Here is a 12,219-nt window from a genome sequence, read left to right on the forward strand (position 1 = left end):
ACCTTCTCTTGCGGAGGCTGAAAAGGTCCAGTTTCTCTAGCCCCTCCTCGTAGGGCTTGGTCTGCAGGCCCTTAACCATCCGAGTGGCCCTTCTCTGGACCCTCTCCAGGTTATCCGCATCCCTCTTGAATTGCGGCGCCCAGAATTGCACACAGTACTCCAACTGTGGTCTGACCAGTGCCCGATAGAGGGGAAGTATCACCTCTTTGGACCTGTTCATCATGCATCTGCTGATGCACGATAAAGTGCCATTAGCTTTTCTGATGGCTTCGTCACACTGCCGACTCACGTTCATCTTAGAGTCCACTAGGACTCCAAGATCCCTTTCCACTTCCGTGCCACCCAGCAGGTCATTCCCTAGGCTGTAGGCGTGCTGGACATTTTTCATCCCTAGGTGCAGCACTTTGCATTTCTCCTTGTTGAACTGCATTCTGTTGTTTTCTGCCCACTTGTCTAACCTGTCCAGGTCTGCTTGCAGCTGTTCTCTGCCCTCCGGCGTGTCCACTTCTCCCCACAGTTTTGTGTCATCTGCAAACTTGGACAGAGTACATTTCACTCCCTCGTCCAAGTCGCTGATGAAGACATTAAAGAGTATCGGTCCAAGGACCGAGCCCTGCAGGACCCCACTGCCCACACCCTTCCAGGTCGAATCCGACCCATCCACCACGATTCTTTATGGTAAGGGTGACTAGAATCTGGAACAGACTTCCTAAGGAGGTGGTGCAGACCCCAATCTTAGAAGTTTTCAAGAGGAGACTGGACAGACATCTTGCTGAGATCATTTGGTCTCAGCAGTATCCCTGCCCAGAGCAGGGGTGTTGGAGTTAATGATCTTTCAAGGTCCCTTCCAGCCTTTAATTTCTATGATTCTATGTGGAGTCCACTGGGTCCATTGCCATCCTGGGCTGCTCTGACCAGGCTCCACATGCTGAGCGAATATTAATAAACAATCTGACATTGGAATATCCAAATTATTGGAGATACAGCTTTTTGGATTTCAGACTTCCAACAGCATGAGGTTTGATTTTCACATTTCAAGGGACCTTTCAATAAGAGATCTTTTGAAAAAGCTGAATCCCAAAGCAGTGAGGCGAATACCTACTAAGAATTGAGAAGAACAGGCAGTACAGATAGTAAGTCTAGGGATAGACGTTCAAAAATGCCAAGGCAGAATTGATCTAAGTTATGCAGTTTTTTTGAAAGTGGTGCAGTTTAGATCAGTAGCAAACAGAACACACATTCACCCTTTGGTGGGAGGGATGGAAGGGGTGGGAGGAGGGGTGAAAGTCTTAGACCAGGTTCCACCATTTTAAAAATCAGTCTATATGTGCTGAGCTTCTATTCTGTTATGAGTATAGACCAGTTTCCAATCACTCAGACTGGTTAAAGTGTAATGTCCATAGCTGGCCTAAAGGGTTGTAAGAATCATATAGCCCTATTCTGAAGGAGTTTATCTTTGGTGTGAGAATAGGTTGAGTCTACTGCATTTTTCTCTGCCAGCTACATTTAAACCTCTCTGCTGAGGCATTGTTAATGTTTAGTCATTGTTAATGTTAATATTTAGGCATTGTTAATGTTAATAAGGACCTTCCTGGAGAGGTTCCTGAAGGATGCCGTCCACAACAAGTACGTCGGTGACCTGAGAGCCAAACCCAACCAGGGCAAGGTCTTCGACGTCACCTCGAAGTGGGACGCCAGCAACCACTTCATGCTGAGCGGGAGCTTCATGCACTTCGCGGACTGGCGCTTCCTCCACCGCGCCCGCCTCAACTGCCTGCCTCTCAATGGGGCCGTCCGCTTCGGCCACCGGGATAAGAGGTGCCGGCGGTGCAGCTACGCAGCCAAGACCCTCCCCCACATGCTGTGCAGCTGCAAGCCGAACGCCAGGGCCTGGCAGCTCTGCCACAATGCTGTCCAGGACCGGCTGGTGAGGGCCATCCCGGCCGTAGCGGGGCAGGTCTCCGTCAACCGCACCGTCCCGGGCTGTGAGAGCCAGATGCGCCCCGACATCGTGATCACCGACGAGGAGGCCAAGAAGATCATCATCGTGGAGGTCACCATCCCCTTTGAGAACCGGCACCAAGCCTGCCGACCCCCTGAGGGGCCGCGGCTACGACGTGACGGTCGACGCGCTCATCATGGGAAAGCTCAGAGCCTGGGACCCCAGCAACGAGAGTGTCCTGCGTGCCTGCCGCGTCTCCCGCTGCTACGCCAAGCTCATGCGCTGCCTCATGGTGTCTGACACCATCCATTGGTCCCGTGACATCTACGTCGAACACATCACGGGCCACCGCCAGTACACTGACCCCCGGGCCAACGCCAGTACACGGACCCCACCAGGAGAACAGCCGCCGGACCAGACCCAGAGGGGACTGCCTGAACTCCCCCCCTCTGCACCAGATGGACCTTCACTTCAAGAGGATTCTTCAGCAATGGACGACCCTGTGCCACCCAAAGAGGACCCCCGTGATGAGACTGTATATAGACTGAGACACTTTTTCTTCGGACCACTTCTTCCACCATTGTGGACCATTGTCACGGGTTTGTGTGTTTCTATCCTCTTTCTCTCTCAGCGTCGTGAACCCCCTCCCTCCCCTTCCCCCTTCCCCTCTCCCCCTACCCCCGGGTTTAGTTGGCTAACTTTGTATCGCCTGTAACCTAGTTGCGTTCCCCACCTCACCCCCATCCTTCTATTGTTAGTCCCTTGCCTGGGCGCTCTGTATTTCCCTATCGGCTTTGTCATCTTTTTTCTTGGATTTACAATCCTAAACATCTTCTAATAAAAGTCAATCTGTTTAGAAGATTTTCCTTTCAACCACAAGAACTTTTTTTCTGTTTAGATGAAAATATTCCAATGTTAACTAGTCACTCCAGGAATTGGGGCCCTACACAGAGGCCTACATTGCCTATGAATACTACCCTGAATTCAACCCTGGATTTAGCACACATGGTACTTCATATTTCATGGCTCTATTCCATTTCTATGTTGCCAACAGACAGAGGGAAAAGGAGTAGGAATAACTGAAAGGGAAGTAGAGCAGAGCGAAGTGGAGAACTTCTGAGAAAAAAAAGAGGGGGTGGGGTTCAATAATCTAAATTTCTTTAGAGCACAGCCAACAAGCTTTGGAATGCATTTTTTAAAGCCTTCTAGCAAGCCCATTTTGCCACGTTACAAAGACTACCATGTTAAGAAGATGTAAAAGATATCAAAGAATCAATTAATAACTCTGTACCATTCCAGTAGATATTGTTAAAAGCACCCAATTCTGCTGTGTCCCCATGCTCCTATTCTCTATTAATCTTGGTGTGCTGTATGTCCCAGCATATATTTCTTCATTGCTTTACAGCCTTAGCTCTGCAAACAATGAAATCCCCAAACTCTATTGTCTTCCTAGCCTAATATCTCTTCCTCTTTTAGGGTGTGTACACACAGACTAACTTTCTGACAGTTAACATTTTTAAGTTGACTTAACTGTCATAGCAAATCCATGAGTGTGCAGCAGAGTTGACTTAAATGCGGCACAAGATAATACACCTCTTGAGTCATATTAGTTAAGTCAACTCTAAGTTGACAAACTGTGTGTCAGATATATGGAGGAAAACAATATTATTATCAGTGTTTGGGTAGGTAAGCAATCAGGGAGACATTCTTAAGTAAAGTCACTCAACATACTCAATTTTCTAATTTTTCATAGTGAGCATCCTATGTGATATCATCTATAAATCCAAAAAAGAATAGGTCTAAAGACTTACTAATGTTTTAAATGAAAACAAAGATCTTTAGCAATCATTTAGCTCCCCATTTTAAATAAAAAATGATGATGACCTATCTTGACACTTTTATTTAAAACTTTAATAACTTTTAACATTAGAATTTAATGGATTAATATGTTTCTCTCCTAGCTTTTGACTAGATGAATTGACTAAACTGTCTCTCCCCTTACCTCTTTTTCTTCCTGCTACTACATCGCAAAAGAATAAAATAATTGCACTGTGGTGATGACTCTATATCTCATAATTCAAGACTTTTTCAATCAAAATTAAAGAAAATCTAAGTAAAAAAAGTATACTTCATTATTTCTTGACCCCGCTAATTCTTTGTCCTGTTAGCATCCTTTACTTTGCCATAGTTCTGCAGCATGCTTCTTAGAGAAAAATTACAAAGAGTAAATGGATAAAAAATAAAATAAAATGGTTTCTTCCTAGAGGATTTTGGCAGCAAACTGCTAAATCAAATTTGTGTCCATAAGGAGTGATTTTAAAATAAGATTTTTTTTTGTATAAAGAGAAAATAATGAAAACATTTAGAATCAGAAATGAACCTCTTTGTACTTTTTTGATATATAGGAAAACATAAATATGGATTCCTTTCCCGGTAGCATCTTTTACTTTTCTGCTTAATACAAAACAGTTCAGATTGACATTTAAAAAAAAATAGTTACATAAAGGATAAATATGCATCATCATTTTGCAAGTGTAAATATAGTTCAGTTTCTTCTCAATAAGTATAAGATAACTCTAATCAAAAATGGGAAAAGTAAAACACTGAATGTTTAACCAACCTTTATGTCTATGAGATCCATCCATGTCAGAAAATTCAATATGATTTTCATCAGCCCAGTAGAGTCTGTGGTTGACATAATCTATTGTAAGAGCCATAGGTCTAGATATCTGTGTCTCTATGACAATAGTTTGATTGGAGCCATCCATTCCCACACGGCCAACATGAGGATACTCACAACAGTCAATCCAGTATAGATATCTAGGGGAAAAAAAATGCCAAAATACCAATACATAGTTTTAAAGATGTATTCAGTTAATTTTAGACATAAGACATTTTCCCATAATAGTTTTGTGCTCTAAATAGTTTTTATATGTTTCTAGGGATTTCCTTCTATGAAAACTTCTACACATTAATGGCTTGCTGTTTTGGTGAATGGGTCATTCTGTTAAATACTAATGAGTTTTTAAATCAAAATTTGCATCATGACAGAAAAAAAAAATGATAACAGGCTTTGAAAAAGATATACCTAGGACTGCAGCTCTTACATTTTGAAGAGGAGGGCTTTACATTAGGTTCCAAAGAGGATAGTGATCAAAACCTTCCAGCAACAGAGCATGCAGTCCAGAGAGGAAAGGACTTGAAGAAGCAACTCAATTCTGGGAAAGGGCTAGAGAGCTACATGACTGCAACAAGTGGCACAAAAGGGAAGCAAGGAGGTCAACATGCAAAATCTGTCTGATACGTGTGGATGGGCAGACTGAAGTGCTCTGGGTAAGAATACAAGGGGGTCCTGGGGAAAGGGACTTAACGGTGGGTGTCTACTACAGACCACCCAACCAGGGGGAATAGCTGGACTGGGAATTCTTAGGTCAGCTCGCAGAGGCAGTTAAGTCAAGGGATGTGGACATCATGGGTGACCTAAACTACCCAGACACCTGCTGGGAAAAGCAGTCAGCCAGGTCTGACCGCTCATGTAGGTTCCTAGATGAGACACAGCACCTTCACTTAACCCAGGAGGTGCACAATCCCACCAGGGGAAATGTTTTGCTGGACCTGGTCCTGGCCACAGGCAACGACCTGGTGAGGGGACTGTGGGTCCTAGACCACCTGGATGATAGCGATCATTGCCTACTGAAATTCACTTTCCAGCACAAGGTGTCAAAGGCCTGTAGCAAGGCAGTAGCCCTTGACTTCAAGAGGGCTGATTTCAATGAGTTAAGGAGATTAATAGGAGAGGCACTGAGGTCCCAGAGAGTAGGGGAATTGGGAGTCCAAGACAAGTGGTCATTCCTGAAGAAGATGATCCTCTGAGCCCAAAGGGTGACAGTCCCAATGAGAATCAAAGGGGCAAGAGTGCTCATAGGACCCCATGGCTCACCAAAGGCATTTAGGAACATCTGAAAGCAAAAAAAAAAAGAGGTGTACACCTCGTGGAAGGAAGAGGCTATCACCAAGGAGGATTATACCTCCATTGCTTGAGAGTGTAGGGGGGACTGTTAGGAAGGCTAAGGTTGAAACAGAACTAAGACTAGCAACCAGGATCAAAGATAACAAGAAGTACTTTTTTAAATACCTAAGGAGTAAAAAGAAGGCACTGGGTAATGTGGGACCTCTACAGGACATGCTAGGAAATCTGGTGGTCGCACCAGACAACAAAGCTAATCTCTTTAACAATTTATTTGCCTCCATTTTTCTGAGCAGGGACTGGGACCATCTGTGAGGGACAAGAAGAGGAGATTATGCTCAGGGGAAACTAACATGGGTTCATTAGGGGCAGGTCCTGTCAGACCAACCTAGTTGCCTTTTATGATCAGGTCACAAAATCCTTGGATTCAGGTGTCACGGTGAACATAGTCTTTCTGGACTTTAGGAAGGCCTTTGACACTGCCTCTCACCCCATTCTCATTAAAAAAAATTAGGCGACTGTGGCACTGATGCCTACACAATCAGATGGGTCATAAATTGGCTAGAGGGCTGCACCCAGAGAGTGGTGGTGGACAGGTCATTTGCAACCTGGGCAGTGGAGTGCCCCATGACTCAGTCCTCAGGCCTGTACTGTTTAACATCTTTATCAGCAACTTGGACGAGGGGGTGAAAAATGCCTTGTTCAAATTTGTGCACGACGCTAAGATGTGGAGAGAGGTGGGCACTCTAGAAGGGAGGGTCAGGCTACAACTAGATCTGGACAGGTTACAGGGGTGAGCGGATGGGAATACGATGGGATTCAATGCTGACAAGTGCAAGGCACTGCACCTAGGGAGAAAGAACCAGCAGCATACCTACAGACTGGGGAACTCCCTTCTTGTCAGCAGAAAAGGCAGAAAAGGATCTTGGAGTCATTATTGATTCCAAGATGAACATGGGTCACCAGTGCGAGGATGTGGTCAGTAAGGCTAAGTGCATCTTGTCATGCATCCACAGATGCATCACAAGCAGGTCCAAGGAGGTGATCCTCTCCCTCTATGCAACATTTTTCAGGCCATAGTTGGAGTACTGCATCCAGTTCTGGATGCCACACTTCAGGAGGGATGAGGACAGCATTGGGAGGGTCCAGAGGAGAGCCACTCTCATGGTCAGGGAGCAGCAGGGCAGGCCCTATGAGGCGAGGCTATTGACCTGAACCTGTTCAGCCTCCACAAGAGAAGGCTGAGAGGGAATCTGGTGGCCATCTACAAACTTACCGGGGGGGACCAGTGGGGAATGGGAGAGGCCCTGTTCCCCCGAGCACTACCAGGAGTAACTAGGAATAACGGCCACAAGTTGATTGAGAGTACGTTCAGGCTAGACATCAGGAGGCACTACTTCACAGTCAGGGTGGCTAGGATCTGGAACCAACTTCCAAGGGAAGTGGTGCTCACTCCTACCCTGGGGGTCTTCAAAAGGAGGCCAGATAATCACCTAGCCAGGGTCGTTTGACCCCAGCATTCTTTTCTTCCCATAGCAGGGGGTCGGACTCAATGATCTGCTCAGGTCCCTTCTGACCCTACCAACTATGAAACTATGAAACTATGTATACAAATGTGAGCTGTATGAGCAATAAACAATATAACCTGGAAGGTGCAGCCTATGAAAAGAACTATGATCTGATTGGCATTACTGAGACCTGGTGGGACAGCTCTTAAGAACAGAATGTGAACATCAAGGGTTACACTTTATTTCAGAAGGGCAGGGTTTGGAGAACCAGTGGTGGTGTTGCCTTAGATGTCAAAAACATATACACTTGTTCCCTGGTTCAGGAGGAAAAAAGATGGCAAAGCAGGATGTTTTTGAGTGAAGATTAAAGGTGAAAGATGCAGCATCAATATAATGGTGGGAATTTATTATAGGCCACCTAATCTATAATGACAGGTGGATAAGCCACTGTTTGGGAAGGTGACAAATCCATCCAAAAGCTATAGGATGGTAATGATGGGAGACTTCAGTTTTCCAGACATCTGCTGGAAGAATAATGCAGCCACAATTAAAATGTCATGCCTGTTCCTAACTGCCAGTGTGGAGGACAATTTTCTCTTCTAGAAAGTGGAGGATGCAATTATGGGATCATCTATCTTGCATCTTATCCTGACCAACAGAGAAAATCTGATGAAGGCGATGGGTAACTTAGAATAAAGTGATCACAATACAATAGAATTCCAGGTCCTGAGACAGGGAAAGCATGAGGCCAGCAAACTTAGGATGCTAGATTTCAAAAAGGCAGATTTCATTTCACTCAAGGAGCTATATGCATGGTGTCATGGGCGACTGAAGGATAAAGGTGCCTAGCAGGGCTGGGAGTAATTAAGGGGCACAGTATTGGAAGGCCAAAAAAAAAAAAAACTGTCCTGACACGATGGAAGCAGAAGAAGAATGACAAGGGACAGATAAGGCTGCACAAGGAACTTGTAAACAGGCAGTGAAAAAATGGCCAGGTCACCAAGGATATGTACCAGGAAATAGCAAGAATCTGCGGGGACAAAATTAGGAAGGCAAAGATAAAGAATGAGCTGCACCTAGCAAAGGAGGTCAAGGACAACAAAAAGAGGTTCTATAAGTTGGCCAGAATAGAAGGATCCAGGAAGCCATGGATCCTCTGTTGACAAGCGAGGGGGAAACTCATAACCAAAGGTATAAAGAAGGCAGAGCTACTCGACAGCAACTTCACAAAAAAAATTAAGCTGCCAGACACTTAATAGGAATGATCTGGATAAGGAAGAGGACAAGCTGAGAGAGGAGATCAAAAAGATACAGTCAGAGAACTTTTGTTGGGTCTGAATGAATTCAAGTCAGCAGGGCAGGACAAGCTTAATTACAGAGTCCTGAAGGAACTGGCAGAGAAGATCTCAGAGCACTTGGCAATGATCTTCATGAAGTCATGGGAGATGGGCCAGGTACCAGAGGACTGGAAAAGGGCAAACATCATCCTACTCATTAAAAAGGGAAGGAGGAGGACTTAGGGAACTACAGACCAGTTAGCTTCACCTCAATACCTGGGAAATTACTGAAGCATAGCCTAAGGAAGGCCATCTGCAAGCATTTGAAAAACAAAACTTGTCAAACAAACCTGATCTTCTTCTTTGACAAAGTAACTACTTGGGTGGATGAAGGGAATGCTGTGGATATTGTGCATCTGGACTTCAGCAAGGATTTTGGCAAGGTCCCACATGACCTTCTTATAAACAAATTAGAGAAATGTGGGTTGAATCAAACTACCACAAAGTGGACACATAACTGGCTCAATAGCCACAACTGAAGGCTAATTATTAATGGGTCCATGTCAGAAATGCAGGAGGTTTCTAATGGAGACCCCAGGGATTCTGTCCTCTCCCCAGTGCTGTTCAATGTGTTTGTTAGTGATTTGGAAGCTGGCATAGGAAGTTCTTGAGCAAGTTTGCAGACAACATGAAACTGGGAAGGATTGTGAACATCTTGGAGGATGCAAGAGCAATTCAGAAAGATCTCAACAGATTGGAAAGTTGAGCTAAAGCTAACTGGATGAAATTCAATGTGGAAAAATGCAGGGTGCTACATTTTGAGAGGAATAATAAAAAACACAAATACAAAATGGGAGACACCTGGCTGGATGGCAACTCCGTGGAAAAGAACTTGGGAGTCTTTGTAGATCACAGACTCAATACGAGTCTGCAGTGTGATACAGCCATACAAAAGATGAAAGCAGTTTTGGGCTGCATCAATAAAAGTATTAAGTGCAAGACATGGGAGGTGATAGTGCTTCTCTACTCAGCACTAGTTAGGCTTCATCTGAAGTACTGTGTGTGCGGTTCCATGCTCCACATTTTTAAAAGGATGTGGAGAAGTTAGAAAGAATCTAATAGTGGGCAACAAAGATGATAAAGGGCTTAGAAAGCAAGTTATATAAGGTAAGTTAGGCTGTTAGGTCTATATTGTGTCAGGGTTGAGGATAGTGTTATGTAGTGTTTAGATTATGAATTGTAGAGGATGGTTTAGATAAGGCTGATCCTACCCTCTGTCAGTTGGACTAGATGACCTACATCTTTATTACTCTAATTATTGTCAGTAACAACAGAAATGCTACCTCTCAAACAATTTTAGACAGTTTAAAACATCATTGCACAATGACACTTCCTGATACTTCACAAAACATCATTTTGATAGTCCCAATGTGTTGTTGCAAAAGACATCTTTTCATCATGGACAACCTCCCATCTGTAGCAAGGCTGACAGATTTTCCAAAAAGAAAAACAGAGATAACTGACAGAGAAATTTAATGCCTATGGCTGAAGAAATGTGACTGCACGTGGAAGCTTGCTAAAAACAGACTGGAATGTGGAAAACAATGCGTAATTGGTAACAGAATCTGAGATGAAGATATGTGAAAAGGTGAATGGTGACTGGTGAAGAAGCCTCCAGAAGCTTCTAGGTTTTGGTCGAAGTCTGTCCATTGACCAAAGGAGAGAAGTCAAAGTCTTAGACATGCGCTCAGAGCAAAAAGACATGTAAATGAATGAAATGCATAGGTAATTCCATGCTAATGAAGCAAACAGTAAACAGAGGTGGAGCTTGAGATGGGAGGAGAAATGGGTGGAACAAAAGGAGGAACAGAGGTGGAATGAATGTTAATGAGTATAAACCAAAGTGTATAAATGTGGGAAAAAACTATTGTTCAGGGCATGTCCCCTGGTTCACGGGCTGTGTGTCTGTGAGGGACCTTGGTCTGAAATTGTCTCCATTCTGAATAAAGCTGTTGCAAGCAATGTGTGCTGGTGTTTGCTCCCTGCTTGCTCTGGCTAATGAGTAACAGGACCCATGAGCAATTGGAGCATCGTCTCCCTAGTCATTGCACGCTGCATGCAGTTGGGGTCTACTCTAATTCATTATCAATTAAATAACAGAAGAGAATTTATAAAGAACATAGCAAAGATTACTAGAATGGAGCAGAAATCCAGTCTTGCTCAGAAATGTTTTTTAATGAAAGAGAGTTTGTATTTGTCTGAAAAAACACAAGGCAAGGACAGGGAAATTCTTCAGTAAGAATTTAAATAGCTGTGATGTTATATAAAAAACTTCTTCATATACCAGTGGTGGTGTGTATATACACATACACAGACATATTCACTATGCAAGCATATATTTTCTGTCATCTTCAACAAGATAAGCTATCTTAATAACTCTTTTTGGACTGTCACCTCTCTGTGTGATCAAAAAGCACAATGCATAGTCTACTTTTACTCCTACTTCGTGCTTTCTCTCTCTTGCATTCAGTCTTAATAAAACATCATTATAAATCAACCCCAGATCTCAATCAAATAGGCATTTAGAAGTATGGAAGTATTATGAAAAGTGACTGTAAAAATAGCATTTTTGGATTATTAGCCTTTAGAGTTTTCAAATTAAATGTAAATTAATTATACTTTTTATTTGTCATATTTTTCTCATAAGTGCTTAAGTTTCTGGGATGCCTAGATTTAATTTTCAAAAGTGACATAAACACTCAGGAGTTTAAGGCCACTGACAAACATTAAAGAGAAGGCATGTGGGAATCTGATGTGTGATCCCAACAATTGTGCACCCTGTCAAGCCCAGAATCATGATCCCAGACTCCTTCACTGGTAATCTTCACTTCTGTGGTGAATGGTGCATTCGCACAGCTGAGAACTCTGATCACTGGTCCAGATTAACAGTTTATCATGTTTTAAGAGTAATGTATGTCAGGGGCCTCCAGGACATCATGGCTATGTTATTCTAACACTAGATACCTAGAGTTCATTGGCGTTTTTTCGATCTTAGGTACTTTTGAAATGTATATCCAAAATGGCTTATTTCTTCAGCAAACCATCTAATAATTGAGGCCTTATTGCACACACAGTTGCATTTCCAACAAAGGTTAGTGAGATTACATTATTATAAGAAAGGAAAAACATCATGTAAAGACATCAGACCAACTTCAGCTTTCTTAATTAAAAGCAGAGAAACTCTACTAATGCCAATAGAGTTATTTTTTTCTTATTTGCACTAGTATGAAAACAGACTTTAAAGATGAGCATGAGTAACAGAGGGCAGAATTTGAAGTTTATACATGGTTTCACTAATAGTTAAAGCAAGACAATTCTCTTAACATAGGAAAGTGCATTTTTGATTTGAAGGAACAATTCACAGATACACACACACACACACAAACACACACACACACATATACATACACACACAATTTCATTTTGAATGAAAAATTTAAATGTTTTCAGATTAAACAACTCAAA

General features: G+C 43.1%; 1 protein-coding gene across 1 annotated transcript in view; it reads right to left on the bottom strand.

Moving 5' to 3' along the window:
* Positions 1-12,219, bottom strand: part of LRP1B (LDL receptor related protein 1B) — a 1,375,759-nt gene that overhangs the window by 240,912 nt on the left and 1,122,628 nt on the right. Inside the window, exon 60 of the mRNA XM_006028602.1 lies at positions 4,563-4,762. Within this exon, the coding sequence (XP_006028664.1) occupies positions 4,563-4,762 (200 nt within the window). The remainder of the gene's footprint in view (positions 1-4,562; positions 4,763-12,219) is intronic.

The sequence above is a fragment of the Alligator sinensis genome, unplaced genomic scaffold, assembly GCF_000455745.1.
Source record: "Alligator sinensis unplaced genomic scaffold, ASM45574v1 scaffold533_1, whole genome shotgun sequence".
Classification (NCBI taxonomy): domain Eukaryota; kingdom Metazoa; phylum Chordata; order Crocodylia; family Alligatoridae; genus Alligator; species Alligator sinensis.